The sequence below is a fragment of the Rhamphochromis longiceps genome, linkage group LG12 (assembly GCF_057381845.1).
Source record: "Rhamphochromis longiceps isolate RC_006_pf linkage group LG12, R_longiceps_female_GT1.1, whole genome shotgun sequence".
NCBI lineage: Eukaryota > Metazoa > Chordata > Actinopteri > Cichliformes > Cichlidae > Rhamphochromis > Rhamphochromis longiceps.
In genome coordinates this window covers 40,473,452-40,500,464 of record NC_140568.1, presented here as the reverse complement: position 1 = coordinate 40,500,464, position 27,013 = coordinate 40,473,452, and the positions used below count along the sequence as shown (strand labels likewise).

The window sequence follows — 27,013 nt, the reverse complement described above, 5'->3', positions numbered from 1 at the left end:
CAGCAACAAAAACACAGGCTCTTGTTCTGAAAGGAATGAGAGGAAGTGAAAGAACAGGTGGCAGGAGGTAACAAGACACAATACACAAACACGATGCAGTCGGTCGTCCTTGATCACATACTCTGGATCGGTTTCACAGCTCATGATCCAAACTTCAAAATAAAAGCGCATATTCTGACTCAGCAGTTTGAACTGTTTAAAAAAAAAAAATAGGCAAAAACTTCCTCCAGTAAAATAAACTGGTGACTTAAACTGGATGAAATTTAACTGGCGATAAGGTAAGCTGGGCATAGGGGTCCTGTTTGTTTTTCCCCACAGGTCACTGGGAATGGCAGATTAAAGTTGGAGGTGCAGAAATCCTAACATCCTTAACTGCCAGCACTCGTGGGTAGTAGAAAATCAGAAAAGAAATGAAAAGTAAATATCTTCATTTAACTAAAGACACAATATTTCGGTTGAGAGGATCAAAACGCTTTCTTCAAAGAAACTGTTCTTATGAATTCCTTTTTTCAAAATTACCAATTTATTTTTCATTTATTTATTTATTTATTTATTTATTTATTTATTTAAGGGAATATCTTGTTTTATCAGTTCAAATCTCAAATATATGTTAATTATGTTCCACATTTTTAAGGTGGAAACATGCCTTCAAATGCTAAGCTTATGGAGAAAAACAAAAACAAAAATTTTCTTTAGTCAAAAGTTTGAATATTGATCATTATTGTGTAAAAAGCCCTTAAATAGCTTTCTGCAATCACCTTTTTCCTCATGCACAACAAGGAAAGAAACAAAATCAACCAGAATTTTTAAAAACAGAAAAAAAAAAAAAGAAAAGAAAAGAAAATTCACCAGGGCCATAACCCGTGCTGCGTTCACATTATTACGAAAATACGACTTTTCAACCCAAAGAATTGCTCCCTGCAGATTTTAGACTTCATAAAAATGAATAAGGGAACTCAGAAATCAGTTTTGGTGTATCAGCATTCCTAAGGTATTATTCTAAATGTTCCAAAGCCTCAGTCGTGACATGAACGCAGCACAGCGGGGGGCGGGGGGGGGGGGGGGGGGCAGGAGTTAAACATTGTGAACTTTATCAGATTTCAGCTGATTTGCTGCCTCACTTCTCTTCTTTACTCTGAGCTTAATAAGGAGGAGCAGGAAGGACCCAGGAGGACATGTGCATTATGGGTAGTGTAGTTTGACAAGAGCCAGTCAGGACTGTCTGTGAGTAGATCGGATTCTATGAGATTGCCTTGGCTTCAGGTAAGAAAGCCTCCCAGTATTTTATCAGCTGAAAGAGGAAAAAAAGTGAAGAAATATTCAGTTAGGAGACAAACACAAACACAAGGCATTTTCTTTCATTTTTATGGAAAACTTGTTTTGTTCGTTCCATCCACACTATATGGAAGCCTGTAGGTGCCAGTTTTGTTGTTTTGGTTTTGGGTTGTAATTTCCTTACTTTTAACTGCATAACTGTTCCCAAAATAACAATTAAAATGGAGACAAGTGCTAAATATTTGTATAAAGCATATAACTATTTATATTCTAAATTAGAATCCGTGTTTTTAATCTTTCTTTGTCAAATAAAAGACACCAAAATTTATAGCTTGACATCAGTCCTCAGTACTCAGATATGCAATTTATTTTATCTTATATTCTAAATATGTAATTACCTTTTCTGAAAAAGTGCAATTTTCAGACAGTTTTTACACAAAAAATATGTATCTTGCTCAAATGAAAATTAAACATTTTTTAATTTTCATATCAATAAATGATATTTACAAAGTTTAACACAAAAGTTTTTTTTTTAATTTAAAGTTTATATTTAAAAGAGCGTTTCGAGAGTATTTTAGTTGTGATGAAAAATGTCACTAACAGTTTTGTTTACCTGCTGTTGTGTCTGAACCAGAGACTCCAGGTATTTGATAATGATTGTTTTAAAGTCCTTCACTCTCTCTTTCTGTTAGAAAATGACATAAAAAGTATATTTATTTGCCCACCTCATTTCATCATTTAACAGTTCACCGATTCATATTCACATTCACCCACGCACCTCAAACCTGCTGACTTCTTTGCGGATGGTTTTGGAAATCTGCTCAAAATCTCTCTCGCCCTGCTGGACCTTCCCTTCCAGCTGAAACACACATACATACAAAAAAGGGAAAAGAGAAAACTACATTTAGAATATTTCTGTAATTCTAAATTTCATTGTCATATTTTAGAAACATTGCTGGTTATTATTAAGTGTTTAATGCCTTTCTGCAAAAGTGCAGCTTTAAAAACTGCATCATAATTAGGATTGTTCTAGATGACTGATTTCACATGCCAGTTTAAATAAGAAAAAAAACAATATGACAATACCAATCAGTAATTACTGATGTTGTTACTGATAGTTTGAAGTTTACAAAGACATATTTTAACCAAAAAAAATCAGATTTGACTTATGTGCACCTGTAACTTGTATGTATCTTAAGCATGAAATTTGAAAATGCCCACTTTGTCTATTAAAACTCCTGCTGGAAAAGCTGGAACAGAAACAATGTTCTGAAGTAAATCCAACTGGGACTTGATTTAGAATGGGATCTATGATTTAGAATGGGATCTATCACAGGAAATGTTGTGAGCATATTTGACACATTGCAAATACCTGAACACTGATTATGTCAGTAACAGGTTCATCTACACGATATTTTTCATGCCAACATTTCTGCGCCCTAAATATAACAGGAAGAACTATTTAGTCGTACATAACCTAAAGTGTTCTATACAAACTAGTTTCCTTTGTGTTAAAAAAAAAGGAATTAAGAACACAAAATAATGTTTAAATGAACGACTGACTGTGAAAATATATATTTTTAATATATTTTTAAGCTAATACAGGAAACAAATTAATGTCATACTTTTATTTTTCATCCTGATCTTTGATCCGGTGCTCATAAAGACGACTTTAGCATTTTATTTGTTTTCGTAAAGAGCTTAGACCTAAATCACATTTCCCTGTTAAGAACTGACTCAGCAGAGCTGACTTTTATACTTTACATGTTTTTTTTATTAAGGTTACTAATATTTAATTAACAGACAGTTGTAGTTCAGTAAGTCTTTAAAAAGGATAAAACAACAATGAAACTTAACTAAATTATTATGTGTTATGTGGTCATGGATAAAAAAAACTAAACTAAACTAAACTAAACAAGAAAAACTATGATGTAAGCTATGAGGATGCTTATAAAGACTTTGATTAGATCAGCGATTCCCAACCTTCCTGCCGGATGTACCCTTTGATAAGGTCGCAAATATTCTCATTTAATTCAATTTGAACCGAATACTAACACCACTAATTATATAAAAGCTAGATTTCGATGATATTTTTCAGACAACTGAACAGTCAGTCTGTAATTCATAGCTTGCTTTCATATAAATAAGGCACTTTGGTCCAGCTAGCATTGTTTATTTGAGCAATTACCGTATTTTCACAACCATAAGGCGCATTTAAAAGTCTTAGATTTTCTTCAAAAAGTACGGCGATCATCGAGCAAAGAACAAGCGGGAGAAGCGTTTCGACGGTCACCATTCGGCTAAAAGCAGTTTCACTTTCACTTTTTATGAAACGGTGCCATTTTTCCATCCGGACCAGGACTACGGTAGCGCAGCAACTTCCAGCGGATTATAAGGAAAAGCTGGCCATCTTCCGCTCCTACTGCAGCAAACACATCGGCGACAAACACATCCAGCGATGGATGACCGATGGAGACCAGTTTCACCAAGAGTGGAAGGCAGCGCCAGGCGAGTTACGCCACAATTTGCCAATGGATTGTAGATGCTTGGGCTAACATGTCTGCTGGCACTGTTGTTCGAGCTTTCGCAAAAGCCGGCATCATTTCCGAGGAGCCGCACGGCACGGAAAGTGACTCTGACAGTGAAGAAAGTGAACCTGGCATGTTTGATGGAGATTTAGCGCAGCTGTTCAATTCAGACACAGAGGATGAGGACTTCGATGGGTTTGATTGATGATAAAAATGTGAGTACCAAACTTTGTTTTGCTCCTGCTTTATTTTTAAATACGCACACTTGTATGCTTGTGTGTTGTTGATGATGACGATTACTGGTAATAAAAATGTGAGTAAGGTACCGAACTCAGGTTTGCTCCCGCTTTATTTTTAAATACGCATACGGTACTTGTATGCGCCCTATGATCCAGTGCGCCTTATGTGTGTGTTAAATACAGTAATGGCACACATAACTGAGACTGCGCCTTTTAGCACAGTGCGTCTTATGGTCGTGAAAATACGGTAATAAGGTACGTTTGGCTTTTTATTTGATTTAGCTACCATTTTTTCCTGTATGCTTAACATTTAATCCACACTTAAGTTGGGCATTCTCAGTCTCAATAGCTGCAGATGGCTCAAATCACCAAAGCGAACCTGATCTGTGGTACAAGCGTGTCTGGTTGGGTATCACTAGACTACTCGATGTCACATGAAAGAGTTTGTCCATTCACTGAAAGTTTTGAGTCAACATTTGGTCCCAAAGAGAGAAACTTTAAACTGGTTCAAAACCTGATGGCTGTAAGAAAACTCTTCAGATTGACGGTCTGATTCATGTGACGGGCCATAACAGCAAAACAGAAAAAAAAAGGGTAACATGACAATATGCCACAAATGAATACTGATAAATATGAGAACTAAACAGCAAAGAGAAGCAACTCAAAGGTGTGAAGCAGGCGGTCGGGCAGGTGAACACAGAGATGGATGGACAGACAGACAGGGCAGGTCCTACCTCCTCAATCTCCTGGTTGCAGGAAGGCATGGCAGGAAAAATGCAACAAAAGTTAAGAGGCAGGGAAAAAAAATGCTCAGAGCTTCCAAAATCATAGAGGAAGATCCAGAGACATGAGCAAAAACACAGAGGAGAAATGCAGGCACTGAAAGGAAAGGAAATCCTCCCTCCAACACAAAATAAAAATGCTGAGCATGTCTTTACATAATTTATCAGCTTATGTCTAGTTAGATAGTTGCAGATTTAATTCAACACTTTGATCATGTTACTGTATTTTCATACGTCTCGCTCGTGATTTTATCTAATGTGACACATTCACTGGAAAATATTATAATATAAGTATTTTATGGACTGAAATATTCAGATGGCTCTAAAACATAAATCTGTGTGTTCACTATGGAGTGATGTTAGCCTAACTTAGCATAAAGACTGGAAGGAGGAGCAAAAAGTTCACTAATTAACATGTAATTTTAAAAATGTAATCAGTGTATAAAATATTTCTAATCTAATACAAAACAGCTTGATTGTCCATCCACCAGACATTCACTAACAGCCTAAATGTTTTTCTTTTAAATGCTTTGAATACCTGTGATGTCTTTTTTGCCAGTTTTTGTTGTACTGCTCCAGCAGGCAAATGGCCAAAATGACATCATCATAAAAGATCAGTAGTAAACATGATGACAAAAAGGTTTAAAATTTCCTGAAGACATTTTTGGCTTCTTCCAGATTAGCTTTTCATGACTCATAGTTTAAAATAATCTTCATCTTGGGGGGTGCATTTGTGTTCCAGTGTACCCGCTAACTATCTGAAACAAGTTTTGGGCCCTCCCCTTTAAGGACACCCTTCCTTTAAACCAACTTTTGAACGACTGCCCCAAACAAACCAAAGGTCTGAACAGCAGGTTGGTGAGGGCTCTTTGTGCCCGAGATGACCGTATATGGGATATCTGCGCTCACTGACACCATTAAGAGCCAAGACAGATTCGAGCGGTCTGAAGCCTGAGCTTTTGGCTCACAGGGATTTTGCACATATACTGACCTCATTTGAAACTTGAGTATGCACCACTGTAACAGCATATATGTCTCAGAAAATAAGAAAAACATGTAGCCTCTCCATCTAGAAAGTTTGTGCTCTTGAAAGGCCCATCCTAATTATTTTGTATGCAAACTAAATTAGTATAAAAGATATCTCTCTATATAAATAACACGTTCGTAGAAATAAAGATGAAGTCTGGGATTTTAGGTTGTTGGGAGGAATGGTTTCCTTGCTATTTTTCTCTGTTTTACAAGAAAAATAAGTGTTCAATTAAATGCATATCATCTTTAATGTACATGGGTTTGTGTAGATGGACTTGGTGAAGATGTCTGCAGACAGGTATAGACATGAGAGTACAGAGAGGAAGTATTTTGTCTCCACTATTTATGTAATCTGGTTACTTTATTCCTTAACTGTAGTTACTCAAAAAACAAACCAAAAATAATCTGATATAAAACTGGGGAAAAACAAAACAATCAGTCAGCACCACAACCTCAGAAGGGGCATTTTTAAAAGAGTAAAACCATCCTACAGAACTTAATTTAGACCCAAGTCCCTCTGGACCCTGTAGTGCAAACACAAGCAGAACAAGTGAGTTCCTTAAAAGGCTGTCGTACCACGGCTGGAAAAGATGAAGAGTGAGCGTCTTTCACCGAGAATGGTTTCTAAATACGAACCTTCTGATCTCATCTAGTGAAGAAAGGAAATCACCACCACCAAAAAAAAAAAAAAAAAAAAAAAAAAAAAAAGAATCTATATATATTATATTTTTGTTTTAGCTGTAATGTGTTAAACATCACACAGGAGGAAGACTTGTTTCTTATAAAACAACGTCAAGTTTCCTAAACTGAAGAAAGCCCTTAATCGAAAAATTTAAAAGTCTGTTAAAATATCCTGTTAATTTGGAAATGAACTAATTAATTATTTGGGGTTAATTAATAGTAATTGTGTGTCCCAAAAAATTCCCTTCATGCTCTTTTTTTCTTTACCTTTCAATAATAAGGATGAAATGTTGTTAAGCATAAAAATGATCAAACCATTCATGCAACTCTTTAAAAAAAAAAAGACAAATTAATTAGAAAGAATAAAAGCTTTTTTTAAAAATGGGAATAAAATGACTCAGAAATGATCATTTGTGTTATAAAATAATAATTGAGTGTGGGGAAAAAAAATGTGTTGGCGCAAAAAAAAGATTATTTAGATTATTTTAGAAAAAAAACTCAGACTCCGATTCACAGACTCTGATAGTTATTTCAGTGTGTTGCCCACAGGGGGCAGTGTGGGTTAAAAATCTGACTGTTCACCAAAGACTAGTCCACATCTCTGTGACAGAGGAAACTACAGCCCAAAATAACACCAATTATACATAATTTTCATAGTTGATTTTCATCTACTGAGTCATACTGACATTAAATAGACTCTTGTATCATAGCACACTGTTAATGTGGCCATAAATGTACAAGAAAGCTTTTATTGCTACATCCACTGTGCATCCTTTTTCCAGGCAAAGCTGTTTAAAGGCAAACTTAAACTTATGATGACATTCAGGTTTGAAGTTAATTCTGTGTGTTAGAATAAAGAAGCCAAGTGGAATATAAAAAAAAAAAACCGCTGAAGGAATGAGAGGAAGTAGAAGTGCAGTAAGAAATCTAGGTCAAAATCACACACATGGGGGCAACTTTTGTCAGACTCCGTTTAGGTCAAACAGCATTCAGGTATGGATATAAAGACCCAGTCATGAGCTATTAAACCATAACCTCTGATATACTGCATTTCTTTTTGTGTGATTATTCATCTTGATCTGGAATATGGAGGTTCAGCTCCGTCATAGCTTTAAAAAAACAACTTCCTTTCACTCTGACATTATATTAAAAAAACCCCAATATGATTCACTTTGTGTTGACTGTTCACGACAGCTGTTGTTTTTAACGGATGGCAGTAAAGCAGAGACCCATTAAGCTCCACAGTCAACTTCCTTCCTTATGTAATCTTTCAGAAATGTTTCTTCCACATCACTAATGCTGCAAGCACGGGCACAGAAAAACACACAAATTACCAAAAACTAATAGAAACTTAAAAAAAAAACCAAAAACAACATTTACCATTTAAAAAAAAAAAAAAAAAAAAAAAGAAGGACATCCCTGATTTTAAGTTCTCTTTAAATGAAGCGCTGGGATTGGATAAAACAGATTTACCTAAAATCCAGCAGAGCGTAGTCAATGTTTAACATGATGTGTGCAGCGGTGGTTGAGCAGCAGCGGTTCAGCAGCAGCAGCGTGCTGTAAAACTCTTTTTCTGGACTTTAGAAAAAGCTCGTGTGTGTTTTCTGTTGGCTGTTGTCAAAGCGTGAACCAAAACCCGACTGACAGGCGGCAAAACTCTCGTCGGCTCCAAATAAATGTTGGTTGTAACTCTACTGTGATCTGTCCTCGTCTGCAGCTTCTGACAGCCTCCCCCACCTCACCCAAAAAACCCCCCCTTTCTCCACCCAAAACCCCACATCTGACAGCTGCTCGGCTCTAATGCGCAGACCCCCCCCCGACCGTCTCTGTTTGTGTGTGTGTGTGAGCTGAATCCTGACAGACAGCACGGAGGATGAATTTGTGTGGTGACAGCTTCAACAGACGCTCTAATAAAGTACTTTTCTGTTCTCTTCTGCTCTTGTTTGTCGTACCGAGTTCAAGTGAAGTCTGCGGACGAAAAGAACAAAATATTTTCACATGAATGAACCGTGAAGGTGCATTTATTCGACCTGACCGGGCATCCCATCAGAAACAAAACCACAGAGAGAGGAGAGTCGCTCCTGAACGACACCATATGTTTTTAATCATACTCGGAAGGGTTTCAGAGTAAAAACCCAACCTTAGAAAGTAATTAGACGGGAATTTGGTCCAGGTGGAATAAAGATGGCAATTTGAGATCAGAGAAAAAAAAAAAAAAAAAGCGAGCAATATAAATAAAATTTTAAAAAATTATGTGTGTCGTGTTTTCATTTTGGAAACTAGACGGAATTATCAGAGGGTGACGCATCAGAGGCCTTGACTGACAGCGAGGATGTTAAAACGACGCTCCTGTGCAGGCAGCCCACCAACTACAGAAAATAGAGCTAACTGCATCATAAAAGCTGTCAGTCTTATAGCTTCAGGACCAGGTGTATTATCTTTTGGGAGAAGCTGGCTAATGATAAGGTGGTGCCAGGTAAGACAGAGGAATTTGGAAATCAAGGATTTCCTCTGAAATTTGGCTTCAAGTGATTGCTGCGTCTGATCCAAAAGCAGCAAGACCAACAGCTGGACGCCGATTAAGCGTTTGGAAAGGTGACAGAAAAAAAAAAAAAGTGAACAAAACGGGTTGATTTAAAAGAAATAAAAAAGCCACATAAAATTGCATAAATTGTAAGATTCCCCAAAACACAGTCTGCAACAGGTGGATGGTGCTTCTTTAACCCCCCAAACACAATGAAATGTCTTACTTTTCTAATATTATAACCAAATTCAGATTATTTGCTGAAAGTTCTAATATGTAAAGTAGAGTTGTGACACTAATGCACAAATTGTTGGGCTGTAAAAAGTGCCTTTGTGTGGCAAAACAAAGATGTCAGATGACACGGTGTGGGTGTGGGTGTGCTTTCAAACTGAATTCCCATTTGTGATGGGCAAAAAGTCTGAAAATCATTGCATCAAAAAAAAAAAAAAAAAGCAACAGTTTTGATGACCAGATGAGCAAAAATATCAAAAATGGGATGATCCCATGTGTTCTAATGGGATATTTTGTCATTTCTATCATAGTAAATGTTATTTTTGGTGATGATGTTTCACAAAACGACCGTCTTACCTCTTTGATCTCGTCTTTGGCCTGCTGCAGTTTGTCTGGTTTGTTGGTGAACTGCAGTTTGGCTTCAGCTTCCCGTTTCTTCTGCAGCAACATCTGACTGTCCTGCCACTTCTGCCACGTCTTCATACGGTGATCAAACACACCCTGAGCAAACACACACACTTTTTGTAATTTCTGTTCTTAAAACCATCAAAAATGAACAAAAGCTCTCAAAAGAACATGAAGAAACAACTGCTGTGACCAACAAGTCTGTAATGTGAATTAGTCTAAAACCCACTTGTACCACAAGATGGCGCAGTGATGTAACCTTTATGCAGCCATTAAGAACACATTCTTATTTGTAACGATGAAAAAATGAAAATCTTATTGAAGAAAATAAGCTAAAAAACAAACAAACAAAAATGTCACTTTCTATCGTTTTATCCTCCATTTATCAGACATACAGTCTTGAGCTACATCTGGTCGCTCAGATGTAGCTCAGATGTAGTTCTACGCTTCTTAGCTCCAGCACGTCCGGATTAACCTCTCATTCGTTTGTAGTGGGAACCTTCGGCAGTCATGAGTGGTACCTTCACGGCGGTGAGCAGGCGGACGTAGTCACCCAGCAGCTCGGAGAAAAGGTAGAAGTCAGCGTTGGCCTGGTCCTGGTGCAGCTGATCGATCTTCTCCTCCACCTCAGCCAGCTGGGACAGAGCCCGAGACAGAGCTGTGTGGTCCTCGCTGTTCCCCAACATGGCCGCCGACTTGGCAAACTGCGCCGTGTTCACGGATAGCTCTGGAGGGGAGCGAGAGGAGGACTTTAAGAGTCAGCCACTTTACAGGGTCTCTACTCACAAGCAGAGGAAGAGTTCGGACATTTTATCAGAACTTTTATTTTTAACTTCTATGTTAAAAACTTTCAGGTGTTTTCTTTTGTTGGGCTTAATACAGTTTTCAGCCTCTGTCTACATACGGAAAACAAAGAAGACAGTGTCAAAGAGAACACATTTGTTTTGGTAAACACTAAGCGTACCTTTCCTGTGACAGACCAGAGACTCCACGCTGGTGTGAAGTTTCCTCAACTGAACGTCCAGATTCTCAAAATGCTGCTGCTTCTCCTCAAACCACTGACACAAACACAGACACACCCAGCCATTAAAACAGTCTTCATTTATCCAGTGTTCCCATCTGATTTTCATTCCTTACTGTTATCTTTCCTACTTTATTTCCCTTTTCTTGTCACTTTCACCTCTGCCTCCATTTCCAATTCTTTGCTCATCCAGCTGTTTCTTTCCCTCCTTATTTAATTTTCCTGCTTTGCTTTACATTCATTCTTTCCTTCCCCCAGCTCCGCCCCACTTCCAGATTTCTTTTGCGTTTCCTTACTTTATTTTTCCCAATCTTCTGTCTTTTTGTCCTTCCTGTCCCTCCTTAAGTTACTGGCTCACTACCATCTGTTTATACTTCCTTCTTTCTCCCTCCTCCATCTTTTCCCTATTCATTTCTACCCACACCTTATATTTTAAAATGCATTTCACTTCCCATTTTAGTCTTCCTTATTTTCTTGTTTCCATCCCATCTTCCCTCCTTCTCATTTCACCCTTCTTAATCTTTTTTCATTCCTCATTTTCAGTAGTACCTCTCCACACTCTTTATTAGTCCTTATTCCCCCAGTCGAGTTTCTTCTTTCCTTCCTTCATGATCTTTTTCCTCTCTTTTCTGTCTTCCTTATATTCTCCCATCTTTCTGTACATCCTTCAGTCTCTCTATTCATCCCTCCTCCTTTCCTCCTTCGCCCCTTCCTCTCTATTCGTCACTCACAGCATCGGACTCGTTCATCTTGATGGTCATCTTGTTGACTGCATCTGCCGCCTTGTTGACCATTCGCAGAAGTCCGGCGCTGCTCAGAGCCTGAGTGCTTACAGCCCGCGGCAACTACACAACAAGCAAACAAACAAACAAACAAACAAACAAGCTCAGGTTCTCATTACCTTTATATTTATTTGGCTCATTTCTTCATACATTTCAGCTTATTCCTGCTTTTCGTTAGTCTCATCCTTACTGCATGTGTTGCGTTTAATAGCCGTCTCTTTGATTTAGATTGTTTCCACCTTCCTGATCACTTTGTTCCTTGAGTTTTTTCCCCTGCTACTTTTCAATTCCTATCGTTTCTCGTTCCGGTTCCGTCTCCAAACATCTCTGGTCTTTTCTCCTTTCCTCTCTGATTGTCTTGTCTACCACATTTTAGCTACAAACAGGTTTAATGCAGCTTCTTTATGTGCTGATCGTCTTTTACGGCTACAAAATCCATCACAGAATCCTTTGCATCAGAATGAAAAAGCTGGGACACCCATTTGAAAACAGCCTCATTTTTCTTCATTCTGGAAAAGTTTACTTTTTCCAGACATACAGGGTTTTCCTGTGACGGCTTACTCCCCCCCCTACTCCAATCTCATTTAGCAGGAGCAGCAGCAGCCGGAGGACGGCGGCGTCCCCGGGGCCCTCAGTTAAGGGGGGGACGAGGGTAAATGAGTTGAGGTGGGAGGTGAAAATAGCTTTCAATTGCAGCTCGGTGCCATTCACCCCCTCCCTCCACCTCTCCCTCCTCTGGTTGTGTTTCATTAAGCGGGCCAGACGGACCGACACGCTCGGTCAAGCGTCCGAGCAATTCACCTGTTAAATCTGTGACACAAAGCCATTTATTCTGGACCCAACGACTGCAGCTGTATCACAACACAATCCCACCAACAGTCAGGTGGGTAGCAGGGGAGGAGAGGAGGGAGCGGGGCGGGGGTAGGATAGTTTGAATCCGATGTTGCCGAGGATTTGTCGGAGTGGACAATAAAACAAGGAAACAGAAAACGCCGCAGGCTGTTAAGCCCCGAGGCAGTTTTTGGAAAGCTCTGTTCACAGCAGCGGCTCTGGGCTTTGACCTGGTTGGGACATTTTGCCACTGGTTGGGAAAAAGAAGTGAAGAGATTGGAAAAGTGAGGACCTGTTTTTTGCCTTTTTTTTTTTTTTTAAAGGGTTTTATTTGTTTTTTGCTCTGTTAGGGCAATCTACCTTCAGGTATGATTAAAGAAAGATGACATTTACATAGATGCCATTAGTTCTCACAGGCTGAATCAAAATAGTACCCTGATCTTTCAACTATGGTCATCCTGTAGCTCTGTTTCTAGCAGGCCTATGGACATTCAGATAAACAACCTTTATGGGGAACTTGTTAGGCAAATTGTGGTGGCTCAATAACAAGGCGGCCCACCATGATCGGTCGAAACAGTGCAGATGGCCCAGTTAAATATGCAAAAAATATATCAATTATAGCAAATGAAACTATATAAATAATACCATATGCATCCAAATTATGCACGGTTTAATTTGTTTGATTATTGATGCTGAAAGAGTTTTTCAAATCAGATTGGTACAGCAGTTGTTGGGTTAGGACATCTTAGTTTCCCTGCAGTGTAATAGTAGATAGTCTCTTATGGATGTGAGGCTCATTAGCAGTTGTTGCTGGTACAACTGTAGATGCAACAGCAGTCCAGACAGATATAACATGTCAGCTAATTTGACACATTTAGCTGAATCTATTTCTAGTTTATTTATTTCATTGTTCCTGTTGGTTCATCTTTATCAACCACTTCTTATACACTTAACTCTGTTCTATGAGGTGTATGAGCACACAGCAGTTGTGTTAAGAGATTTTAGTGGATAATCCAGTGTCAGTGAAAAAAAAAAAGAACAAATAGGCAGCTGTCATTGCCTGTATAACTTGCACTGTTTTTAATGTCCAGCAGGGGGCGATGCCCAGATTCTAACAGTGAAATCATTCAGCTCATTCCTCTAATCGTCACTTGAGACTGGATTCAAAAGCAACTGAGAAGCTTCACAGTCTGGCACATCTTTTGGTTTTAGTCTTTATAAAGCTGTGGCTGCTCCCTTTTACTTCATTTGCGACAGCTTTAAAAGGTATATGGTTTTTCTCGCTTTTACTTATGCCTTTAAATTTTATTAAGGCCTGTTTGAATATCAAATCTGTATCAACTGCGTAGCTAGCAATCCACTAGACTTCAGCCAATGAGAGTGAACTGGACCTCTGTACAGTGTTTGTGCTGTTGGTGGATTTTGTTGAGTGAAAGTATTCTATTATGTACTTGGCACTAATTAGCAGACATCTGTGTCTGTGTAATGCACTGTGCAGGTAACCTTAGTGTGAGATAAACTTGAATTAAAATCAAGACTTCAAAACGAGACTTCATTAACGAGTTAGTGACATCACGGTGGCTAAAACCATCTTTTCTATACAGTCTATGTTTACTATTCTGCAGTCTCCAGCTTTAGCGTGATGCATCATAGAAATCCTTAAGCACTGGATATCGATACTCAGCTCCAGCTACTCATAGAGTTTGCTGCACTAAAGGTTTTCTCTCAATTAAGGTTTAGTGTGGAAGTGCTCGCCGTTTTTAATGCATGAAATACCATCTCTTGTTTGTCTGGAAAATAAATGGACAAACACTTGTGTGGGGAAATAAATTGATTTTTCAGCTCACCTGATTCAAAAGTTTCACCGCAAACAAACTGCATGTTATAACTGAACGTGCTGCTCAGAGTTTTAACTCAGTTTTTAGCGTTAAAGTAAAAATTAAACTCCAGAAATAGAACAGAGAGGTCTGACTCCAGGTTTGCAGGTTGTGTTGATTTTCTGCAGTGGAGCGTTGAAGCAGTTTCTAAATAATGATGCAGACTGGTGCCCACCGCTACATTCAAAAGACACTGGGCTGCAGGAAGTGCTGCTGTTAAAACTACATCAGTTCAGTAGGGAAAAGTGGAAGCGCAGGGATGTGATGATAATGAACAAGTTTGCTGAGGTTTGTCGGAAGTCCTGCCTGCACTGACTGACGCTGATGAGTCCAACATCTCCAAGCAAAAGGTGTAATTTTTCTTATTTACCTCCGAGCTCTCCAGGAATTGCAGAACGTCAGGATCCTTCAGCAGGATGGGATGCTTCACCGTTCTCATCAAATATCTGAAAACAAGAAGAAATATGAATCAGAAGATAAACTTTTCTTTTTATGAAGTTTAGTTTCCGGTGCCATCCCAGATGACATTGAGTAATCAGCTTCTTCTTTGACACGACTGGCTGGTGTTTAAACTCATTATTTTGCAATTCTCAGCTCTGTTTTTATACGTGCCATTCAAGGAGCTCTAATTAAAGAAAAGCACTGCCTTATGCAATGAATCCAAAACAGACCACTGGAGTTTTACACATTTTCTGATCTGACCACTGCTGTGAAATACTTATATTTGATGATGCTCCTGATATTACAACTCTAAATCATGGGCAGCTTATAGGTCAAGAACTGGCAGGATCATCAAGCTTGCAACGTTTGCATTTCAGTCTGGATTTTGGAATATTGTCTTAAAATTTATATTATAAGTCGGGGTTGTCACAGTATCAGACTTTTACTACAAATCACCATTCCTAAAAAGGTAACAAGTTAAAAAGAAAAGCATCAAACTGCAGGGAGTCAATCAGACCAGTGACAAACTCATGTCAGGGAACAGTGGTGCATGTATAGGGAGAAAGCAGGCGAGAGAGGAAGAGCAACAGCAGCAAGAAAAGGCAAGAAATTTTTAAATTAAGAATGAACACCTCAGCAGTCTCCGGAGCTTTATTCAACAATGTCACAGTACACCAACTCACTGAGTGGGTTTGTTCTGGGAAGTGAATCTTCCCTGTTGTGTGAGAGAAGCTGCAGCCGCCAGAGAAAAATAAATGATTTTAGTAATTATGGCTCTTCTTTAGTCATCTTTAAAGTGTGGCTGCAAACTTAAAGTCAGTTAAACTTAAGAGATATCAATCTGCCCCTCATTTGTTGCAAATGATAGTGACAACAGGTGTGCCAGAGAGGCAACAAGAAAACCCCCCATAAGGGGAACGGTTCTACAGGTGGTGGGCACAGACTCTTATCCCTCCTGACAGGATTTTCTCTACTTTTGCTAGTGTCCTTGTCATTACTGGTAGCTTGAGACGGGCCTGCCACCCATTCTGGTTTCTCATGTAGACCATCTTTTCATCTATTTGTTACACTTCTCGACTCTCTTATTAACTGATGCCACACCTGACCTTGAGAAATGTCTGATCCAATAATGCTAAACAGGCTTTACTTTTTCGGCACCACAGTACAAAGTCCATGTCATGTCCAACTGAGCCCATGTGAGACTAGCAAAGGTAACTGCCTGAGAACGCAGTGAGCTCTAGACGGGCAGCAGCCCTCACAGGGTGCTAATCTTTGGGCTCTGAAAGCAACACGAGTGCATGATTTAATGAGCTAAATTTATTCCACAAAGAGAGGTATTTAACATTTTCAGCACATCGACGATGGCTTCTATTCTGCCATCGGACTGTTTAATCCTCCAAAAGTTTACATTTCTATATTCTGGAGACACCCCTCCACCTTCTCCCATTGTTGGTTTGGTGTTTGCACAGCATTTGCTTTTGGAGGGGAAAAATGTGTTTTTCAAACAACGTATACTTGTTTTTAACTTTACAAAATTCTATTAATGTGATCTTATTAACTGTGTGTGTGTGTGTGTGTGTGTGTGTGTCCGTCCATCAGGGTGGAGTTCTGAGCAGCAGCTCTGAGCTCCATCAGCTGTCACTGGCTGACCTTCCTGTCAATCAAACAGCATCAGTAAATGGCAGCAGAATGTCAGCCCCGCCCCACCCGTCCTCCCTCCACCTTACTGCTCAGCATTCAACATAACACACACAAACAGACACAAACACAAAGATGGAGGTTTTGATAATGATGCACCTGATATTTGTGGTTTAACCATCATTTATTTACAGTCTGAAAACACTAACAGCTACATTCAGTTTAGCAGCTTAAGGTTCAGGCAAATTAAAAGTCTCCTGTGAAAAAGGCCTGAATTCCACGTTTGATACAACAGCTCTTCAGTTCTTTTTTTTTACATTTCCAAGTCATTTCTTTATATTTGTAATCCCCTGTTTAAGGTAGCTCTGTTTCTCTCACATTTTTAGACTTTTGAAACACCACACAGATTATAATTAAATACCTATTTCATCATCATTCTGGGTGAACAATGACAGAAAACAAACTGTGCAGCTGTACATAACAATAACTCTGATATAAATAAAAATTTAGCACATCTACCACAAATACAAAATATCCAGAAAGAGACTAAAAGCATCCACAAAAAAGTTGCAAATGTATTGAATTAACTTGATATTTCTGATACAGTCCTGATCAAATGTTTAAGACCACTTGAATAATGGAAAAAAGTCATATTTTGCATGGTTGGGTTGTAACAAGATTCCAAGTAGAGCTCCAACATGCAACAAGAAGAAACGGGAGTGTGACAAAACATTTTTTGAGCATGCAATTTATTGAAAATAACCCTTAAACTGAAACAGGCTGATCAAAGGTTTAGGCCTGCATATCTTTAAGAGGCCAAATCTATGCAAAAATGTGGATTCATTGTCAGGTAGTCACACTGCATGACGTTCTGAAAAAAAGTCAGGTCAGGTTGTCTAATAATTTAATCTATATTTATCCTCAAATATTCTTGACTTTCTAACACATTAAAAAACACAAAAAAAGGAAAACAAACAGTGTTTAACAGCTGATGTGCATTTTTAGACCTCCATTAGTGTTTGAGAGCATCAGAGATAATTGATCTAAAACTGCTCCCAACGTTACATCATCACCGCATGATAATGATACAATGCAAATGTGGGCTGTGATGATTCATATTTCCCAGTAATCTGATTTCTATAGATAATAAACCAGAAAATGCTCGCTAGCAGGTCACTCATCACACACAAACACTCATTTTTCACGTTAAATGTCTGAGGACAATCTTTCATACCTCTCGAGTGCCGACCTTCTCTTCTCTACAAACTCGTTGGATGACTGGTCCTCCTTCCCCACCTTCACCTTTGTCATCCCTGCAAAGAGGAGAAGCTCATTAACATAACTGAATAACAAACAGGTTAAGGACGGGACATTTACATGAACACATGCATGCATATGTTGTCAGTTTTCTCACAGCCTCCTCATGCTTGTAGTCTTTTCCTCTCCGACATTAATATTGTTTTTCAGTGTATTAATTAAAAATTAAAACCACGTAAGTGAATATTTTGCATTAATACATGAAATTTCCTGTAAACATTATACATATTAAACTTTATATATTAATAACATTATGACAATAAATTACTATTTATTTAAAGTAATATCTTTATATATTAATAGCAGTGTTATGGACCACATGCTCTTTCATGTGCTCATTATACAGATCTACTGTCCTTTGCTAAATTAAATGGTTGGCTAGCTAGATGTATTTAAGGATATTTTTAATACAGATAATCATGCTCCAGGGAGCACAGACACATTTGTGTGTCTAGTGGTTCAGGGTTCAGTTCACAGGGCATTCCCTGACAGTTAATTTGGGGCTTTATCTCAGTGCAGTTTAACTCTGGGCAGCCCACATTATCTTGATACAAACCCTCTGACAGGTGTGACAGAAAAGCATTGTTAAGTATAGACACTTTGGACAGCGTCATAATTGTAAATTGCCAAAATAGATTTGAAATGAACCAATCCAGACGCGGTTAAAGAGCAGACCTTCAACTTGAAGTCACGGGGTTGGAATTTCAGACATTCGTATACATAGACAGTTCTGTATTTTCAGGGGTTCAAGGTAAATTCAATAAATCATAGATTGGTTTCTTTTCACATAATAAGTTAAAATTGTTACACTTTTCAAACATTTGTGGACTTCACTGTAAATGGTTGGTGAGGAGGACCCAAATGCTCTGTTCTTAGTGAGGCTGAGGGATGAGTATCACGTCCCAGTGTTGTGACTAATGACTGATTTGCTTCATCTGTGCAGGTCTTAGACTGCAGTTAAAATGAAATTAATGAAGAGATTTTTTTATTTTTTTTGCAGATACTGAAATCTGCCCAGGAGTCGAGCAGGTGCAGCATGTCGCGCTGCATTTACTCACCTACGATGCTTTTCTCCGGTGCAGGGGGGACGATGTAGCCTATGTGCAGGTACTTGGAGGCCAGTTTACTGTGCAGACCCAGAAAGTCACTGAAACGCCTTTTTACAGCAAACTCATTTCGCTTAAACAAGGATATGGAGGTCTGAAGGAGCGACATAAAAGGAAAGACAGAGAACGATAAATTATGAGTAGAAGAAAACAACATCTGAAATATAAGTTTGGCAGGCCTCTAAAGCTTTCAGCCATCGCTGCTTTTAGGAAGAGTTAATTTAATGAATACTTTTTGTAAAAATATAACTAAAAAATTTGATTTTTTGATTAGTAAAATGTTTTTCTCCTAGCTAAAGATAACTGAACATTAAAGCAATGTTTAAAAAGAGAATGATAAGTCCCCCTTGCTATACCACCTTTATGTTAGAAATATAAAATGACAAAAATAAATGTTAAACAAAAATCAACATTATATGAATATGTTGTATAAAAATCTCACCTTGGTCGTCACTTTGTAGGCCATATATGCATTCATCCCATCACCTGGAACACACACAGAAAGCTGATTCACACTAAAATAATTACTCTAATTACTCAATTGCATCACTAGTATTTACACAAACCAGTGACACACACACACACACACACACACACACACACACACACACACACACACACACACACACACACACACACAGTTAAAGAAGTAATTATACACCAAGACAAATATCTGACTGATGTAACAGGAATACACTGATCAGGTGCCAGACTAGTTAAACTGGTTTCATGTGTTTCCTTGCGGTGATAGACAAGCATCAGCAATTTACTGTTTAATGTTCCTTGTTTGACCTTTATATTTATTTAAAGGGACTGTGCCTGTTGAATAACTAATGACAGAGTTTGTTCAGGGATCTAGCAGGGCTGCAAAGCTCCAGTGCTAATGCTTAGTGTAATAATTTCCTGCATGATGACCAAGATTGTGATTAAGCAGACTGTTGGTGTCTCCTCTGCATTTTTCTTCATCTCTCAATTTGTGGTGGAAGCTGATGAAAACAGAAGAAGCTGATGTGAAACGGACGAGAGGAAATGCAGAGTAACAGGGGGCTGATGGGAAATGTAGGCTTAGTGAGTGAGAGAACCGTCTCGTAATGCTGCCACTAAAATCAGTTGCATTTCTGGCTCTGGGAAGCATCTCGGAGATCTTTGCGTGGATATGTTATGATGTGAAGCCATGTACTCACCAACTTTCTCTGGGTCAGACACCGATATGTGAATGTCAAAAGAATCTCCGCCCTCCTCTTCTTCAATCTACAGAAAATAGGAGCAAAACGTTTCCCAATTTTATTCCTCCAGGGAAATTGTGTTAGTGTCTGACATCAGCACAACAGCAAGATGAATATTTAATGAAGACAACAGGGAAAAAAATGCACTTTGTATATTTAGCAACTGATGTCCTTTAGCTACTAACCGATAATATTACAATAGAAATGTGAATCAAATCGAAAGTTATAAAGTGTAATCTGAGACTTTTTCAAAACAACATTTCTGATTTATTTATTTTTTAGACTCCACTCAACACTCAGAAGTATATGTGTGAACAATTCCCCATTCAGCAGGGATTTCTTTACTTTCTGCCAAATACTTTTTCTAAATAAATGCAGGTTTTCTTTAAGAAAGGATGAAAAAAAGTACTACACCTTCCAAAACAGAAGGAATGCAAGCTGACCAATAAATGTAAGTTTTGAAACAATGATTCCAATTTTAATTTTTAGCACCTTTCATGCAAAGTAACCCAAGTGGTTTACAGATAAAGAAAATAACAATACAATAAAACATTAAAATCCTCACCATTCAAACTTCTAATACTGCTCAAAATGCAATTAAAATACAACAAGGAGGCCATTCCACACTTCAGTGCCATTAAATTCAAGAGTAAGGCAGTATAATCAAAGAGGCATTGTTGGTACATAAACTGAAAGGCAACTGCTGACAAAGGAAGCTACTACTTCATTGAAGGCTTTATAAGCGAGTAATTGGAGTTCGAAGTATAGCAGGATTTTGAATTAACGCCAACTGTCAGCATTCTTAAGGTGTCAAGTACAAAGTGAGCTGCAGTAACCTAAGTCACTTGTAAAAGTATGCGTCAGCATTTCAGCAACACTGGAGTTAAAAATTGTCTCATGTTTCGAAGTCATTTTTGTCACTGTATTAAAATGTCTAATAAAATTCAGGTCAGAGTCTAAAATTGTTACCAGATCTGGACCTTGTGCCTTCAGACAGAGCAGCTGCTTCAGTCTCTGTCTTTCTGGTATTTTAATTCCACATGTAAGACCTCTCTTTATGTTCATGACGTTCTAAAACATTTTTACGTATACAAGCAGCAATGACAATATTATACGTAATAATGTTGCTGAACACATACAATGAAAAGAGAAAAGGGCCAAGAATACTTCCTTGAGGAACACCATATTCAGTGTCACATTAACCTGCGAAACTAGTCAGGCGCTACACCACATATCACAATATTTATATGGATTTCTCCAGCACTTATAGTCATCTCGATATGCCAAAAAGATGCAATTTAAATTTGTCAAAGTAAAATAATTTAAATCTGTGCTAAACCTCTGACAGTCTACCAACCCACTGAGAGTATACCTGCCTCTTGCCATAAAACAGTTATTAAATCTGGTAGTTATTACACACAATTTGGAAATCCTTTGTTGAGATAACAAAGAAACATTCAAGAAGTTAAACGACCTGCGGGCCTTTATAATTTGATGATAAAAAATGCATTAAAATGAGCCTTTCAGAAAATGCATTTGCTCTAGAACAAATAAACAAATTTATAAGAAGAAGAAAATAGAATATAAATATGTCACAATAATAAAAGAAGAAGAATAGAATAAAATTATGTCACAGATGTTTTTGTTCTTTTAAGTCTCAAACTCATGAGACTGAAATTAATCTAAATTAAAATAAAATGTAGGAACTAAATTTTTGCTCCAATTTGAAAATACACAAATACACAAGCACTTTGTTTAAGAAAGACTTTAGAGGAACTGCTATCAGAGTATTAAAAGCCAGTTTTGAGTGCCGTTACCTCATCAAATGAGGAGTGTGTGAACATGTCGTCGTGGGTGTGGCCAATGCGAGGGGTGATGACGGACGTGGGAGGGGTGATGGGGGTGATGGCGGGCGATGGGCCATCGGACAGCAGAACGTCTCTCTCTGGACTGTCCAACGAAACCTCCTCTGTCGCTTCTATAACACCACAGAGACACAACAGGAAGTCACTGAGACTCTGTGTGATTCAGGCTTCATACTTCCAATGACTCATCTGTTTTGACTCTAATGGAACCATAATTTACTAAATGAATATCATTCTGTATTCAGCAAGACGGGAATCCAGCTCATCAAAAGCTCATCGGGAACAACTTTATTGAGGTCACAGACGGTGAACAGTGAGGTCCTTTTTGCATAGATTTCTGTCCTTCTCTTTGTAGTCACTGGAGTTTAATTTTAATGTGAAAGTGAGTTTGTGGATTCCTACCTGCAAACAGATCCTCTGGATCGTCATCAAAGAGCGAGTCTTGCTTGGGTCCATTTGAGTTGGTGCTGATGTCCTCAGCAGCTAAACTGGCTGGTTGGGACTGCACATTAACACAGATGCAAAAAAGTGTGAGATCTTGTGCAACAAGGAACAAAGGAGCTTTGACCTGATGATAAATTATATCATGTACTAATTCTGTGCACAATGACATCTTATTGTGCAGAGATTTGAATTATTTACCATTTCATGCCTTGCTTCCTTTCATCGCCTATTGATTTTGGTAGACTGAGAATCTATCATTGATATTTCAGTTAAATAAATACTTTATTAATATCCAAGTCTGGAGAGCTTTCTGTATTGCAAAGACTTTAATAAAAAAAAAAAGTAGTTTAAAATGTCTCGAAGTAGCATAACAAAACTGTTTTGTCTGTTTTCTTCTAAATCTCCGCTTCTACAATCAGACTTCATATTAACTCATAAGAACCCAGGGTCACACGTGTGTCATCGCCTCTTCACACATGGAGGAAAGTTCCTGTTAAAGTTCCAACTTTGACTGTCCCGAAGTTTTTTCCTGACAATAAAAATGGGTCTGGGCTCTAATGGGTTAATATGTATCTGTTAAAAGGTGACTAATGCAGGCACAGCAGAAATTTCAACAGCCTACATCTGTGTAGCAGAAACCACTGAATTCCTCTTAAAACTGAAGCTGGAGTTTGCACTTTACTCCACGTTGTTTCACTTCCAGCAAACTTCTGAACTCCACAGAGCCTGAGTGTCATTTTCACGTCACAGCAGACTGACTCAAATTTAAGTTCTTTCCTGCCAGCGCGGAAGAAAAGTGGAAGGAGAGCAGCTGCCACATCTGCACAGAAGCTGTGCAGACTCAACATATTCTACAGAAGAAGCAAGGCAAAGAAAAAAAAGAGAAAAAAGAAAGGTTCCAGCAGTGTGTGTCATCCATCCTGCTGAACCACAGGACTTCCTGCCTGGGCCAGCTGCTCCACAAACACTGAAGGTAAAACTGATCGATCAGCAGCACCAACAAAGGCTGAACAGGCTGCCTCCTCCAGAGAAACAAGAGACTTCAAAGATTAGAAATGACTCATGCCTCACTACAGACATCACAAGGACTTCAGAGAAATGGGCTACACCATCACTGAATCTGATATCTTGGATTCTGCAAATACTGAGTACTGATTTGATAGCAGTGTCAAATTAATAAGCTCTATTCTTCACAGTGATGAACTGACTGGCGGTCATTTCTTTATGTGGTCATCATTGTTCTACTCAAGAACCATTTACCTGCACGCAACCAGAGCGTGCTCAAACGTGATTGTTCAGACAAGAAGAAGACACCAACAATCCTGACTACAGACTCTACATATTCATATGCAGTCTTCTGACACTTCCGTTGCTTTTTCAGGGAAGAAGAAAGTGATTCTCAGTGACCTAAACACACTCCTTCCCAGCATAAACTGTCAACTGCACAGAGCAGTTGACAGTTTATGAATCACTTGTGTAGAGTGTGTCGCAACTTTATTGCTTTAGGAGTGGAGATTATTTTATGTGCAGGTTTCCAAGTTTAACGCCTGATCTCTAACACGCTGATGACATGACTAGAGAAAAGGTTCCGATTAATTAGGTTTAACTGATTCACTGTTGCCTCACAACAACAAGATCCAGAGTTCGACTCCCCCTCGAGGGTCTACCTCGCCTCTCGGCCCGTGGTAGCTGGGATAGGCTCCAGGCCCCCCACAAAGTTGGATTGGTAGTTTAATCAAATGCCAATGTGGGCAACAACATCGAGCTGTCTCTGTGAGGGCTGTTCTGATTGGCCGGTTATTAGGGTGGCAGATGGAGCTTTCTCTGGTCAGTGTGGTGGTAAAATACTGAATGAACCACACCTGTACAAACAGAACTCAGCTGGACTCCCAGAAAGAGAGAAGTGGGAAGAACGAACGAAGGAGAGTTTTTAGCTGAGAGGACAGAAAGAGTTGAGTGTGGAGGCAGGAGGAGGAAATGAGTGATGATAACGAGGAGCTTCCTCCCTCCTTACTCAGCAAGCAAAGAGGGGTCAGAGGAAACACCGCACGCACACAAACACAGCAGAGCAGCTGCTTCCATTCAACAACTAGTGTTTCAAACTTGCACAGTTCCAACAAAACTGTGAGGCTTTAAACAAACTTTGAGGAAAATCACAGGAAACTGATGGATAATTCATGAAAACAAAACTAACCGCTGATCTGGACCCTGAATCAAAATCAAATGCGAAACTTACAAAAAATATGACTCAAATGTAATCGTTAAAGGGCCTCAATTTACTAGAAACTACAAGAAAATAGAACAGCAAAACCTGCAGCACAAAAACATGAAAATTATTGTTTCAATCAACATCTTTCTAAAACTAAAACCAAGTGTGACCAGGGGTGGGTTTTCTGAAGAACTGTCAGACTGGATCGCAGTCGTTTAAGGAAGGGGGAAATGATAATAGGAGGAAATACATAGTGGATTATGATCAGAAACACACAAGAGAGAATATGCTTCACCTTCCTGCAAACCAAAACAAAAGCGGGAAAGAGGAGGAGTTAAAACGTTAGTGGTCACTCTGTCAGTTTACTAGTCCTTCTGAAGAAACATGTGGGCCATGAAACTGTACCCAGGCTGCTAAGATGGGGAAGTGCAGAAGTGCATCACACACACACACACACACACACACACACACACACACACACACACACACACACACACACACACACACACACACACACACACGAGTGCTGTTGTGACACTCAAGAAAGGCAATCATCACCGGGAAGAAAAACCAGAGTGTTGACATGACAAAAAGAGGCCCGTTTAAGAGAACCTGTGTGTGTGTGTGTTTGCACTTTCCTGCTGCAGGCTGGTAACTTTGTTTCTGATTTGAGGTTCCAACACTATGAAAAGCTCCTGTTTTTCTATATGCAAATTCTTTAACATGGTTTGTAATTTGTTTTATTTACCTCTTAATCATAGAACAAGAGAATATAAATTGCTCCTTCATTCGTTTTTCTGCACCTGCCTGTTTCTATTTAGGCTGAAACACGCACCACAGTGATTCGGGTTGGTCAAAAATGGTCAGAAAGGACAAAGATGGTATAAAGAACACATCAACAAATGTAAAAGCTGAACAAAAAAGCTCTCTCATGCATGCAGCAACCTCTGGGAACAGGAGGTGCAAAAATCTATAATTCCTCAAAGGGCCACTTGGCGCTTGTCAATACCCAACTTTTTTTCCTCCCATGATCATGAAGTTAATAAGGGCACGGCCACTTTCATTGACACAAGAAGCTTTAGCTAACTGAACTGGACCTCCCGATCAAGTTGATGCTGGTGACCTCTTCCAATTATCTGAAACATAATATGGTCTGCTGTGTGGCACACACAGGAAGCTTTTGCTTCAGTTTGTTTTTAAAAATACTTTAAGCTAACCAAGCTTCATACTGTTCACTCTTCATACATCTTGCATGTCACCCTCTCATCCAAATACGTCCACTTGTGCCTCCAAAAACCTGACATGGTTGTGGCCAAAATGCAAAAAGTGAGGCTTCAAAATGGCGAGGGCTCACATGATGCCATCTTTCATTTACAGTCTATGCTTTTAATGCCATTACAAATGTTTGTGCTGCAGCTTTGTTGAGCTCCCTTTAAAAACAAACATTTTAACACTAATACGAAAAAAAAATGATTCCGTTTTCAAACAAATCTAGTCAACACCAAAACACAGAAATGTTCAGCTTGCTGTCATGTGTCACAAAGTACTGTATCCAACCTTTAAGTCTAAGAAGCTGCAGACAACAAATATTTGACAGTAATTACTCTCTGGATATTCCACTGATCAAACAAAAGGCTGGAATAATGACCACTAATGCCATCTAAATCTTATCAAAGCCAAGCCCTATACAACAAACTAGTTCAGCATTAGTAAAACTGCCGTTTTACATATTATTACTCAACATTTTGACCTTGATATTTCTTCTTCTTTTGTTTGTTTTGAGTATCTTCGGTGTCCCTTCACTTTGTCAAAAAACTATAATCTGCCTGCTGGATTTTCTGGGCTGCTTTCACCAGTATATTTACATAATTTTGACAAATAATAATTTCAAACTTTAACCACTGTCTTTAATCAGCTCAGATACACAAACATAAAGAAACAAAGAAACTTTAATCTGCTAAACTATTGTTTTTCCGTTTTTTCCAATCCGCCTTGAATGTATCATTTACACCTGTGTGACTGTCACCTGACTGCAAGAAAACACACCTCCATTGCGCTTTTTCTCAGCCCAAATAGACCTTATCGGCTCCTGTAACAGTGGCTTAGAAGGCCACCGTCTGGTGTATCAACACCTCGCATTTTTAGCCGTTTTCGTGAATGATGACAGTGCAAAGATATATGCAATAGAAGCCTCCACACACGCCAAACTTCATTCAAAAATTAAGCGATTTTAAGGTGTCCAGCCTGCCTGCTGCCCCTCCTCTAAGTTTCCATCTGTTGTCAGCTGGAGGCATCACGCCCTGCCTGCCACAGCTCCCCTTCGGCCTCCCCTCATCACCTCCTCCTCACCTCCTGTGTTGTGGCCGGCTCCGGGAACAGTTCCTCCCCGTCCTCCAGCTCATGGAAGTCGGTCTGCTCCGGTGGAGCGTCCCTGGCTGTATCTGCCATATCCGTCTTCTGTTTCTGCAGTTTATTGTGGTGATGATGGCTAGCAGCTAGCTAACAGACACACACACAGCCCTAAAACAGTCGACTGACAGGGCGAGAGGAGGAGGAGCGGGG

General features: G+C 39.0%; 1 protein-coding gene across 1 annotated transcript; it reads right to left on the bottom strand.

Moving 5' to 3' along the window:
* Positions 1-533: 533 nt before the first annotated feature.
* snx2 (sorting nexin 2) lies at positions 534-27,006 on the bottom strand. Its single transcript, XM_085426347.1, has 15 exons — positions 26,801-27,006; positions 22,201-22,300; positions 21,751-21,911; positions 19,892-19,958; positions 19,150-19,193; positions 18,660-18,801; positions 17,519-17,597; positions 14,576-14,651; positions 11,447-11,560; positions 10,659-10,752; positions 10,216-10,421; positions 9,647-9,790; positions 2,054-2,134; positions 1,889-1,960; positions 534-1,291 (listed from the first exon to the last, which is right to left on the bottom strand). The coding sequence occupies exons 1-15, from the start codon at positions 26,897-26,899 to the stop codon at positions 1,241-1,243; spliced, it is 1,530 nt and encodes a 509-aa protein (XP_085282473.1). The 5' UTR covers positions 26,900-27,006; the 3' UTR covers positions 534-1,240.
* Positions 27,007-27,013: the final 7 nt, after the last annotated feature.

Coding starts and splice junctions, on each gene's coding strand:
- snx2 (XM_085426347.1), bottom strand. CDS start 26,899: ATGGCAGATACAGCCAGGGACGCTCCACCGGAGCAGACCGACTTCCAT. Junction 17,598..18,659: donor ACCGGAGAAAAGCATCGTAG/GTGAGTAAATGC, acceptor TCCTCTTTGCAG/GGATGACAAAGGTGAAGGTG. Junction 10,422..10,658: donor TCTGGTCTGTCACAGGAAAG/GTACGCTTAGTG, acceptor GCTCCCCTCCAG/AGCTATCCGTGAACACGGCG.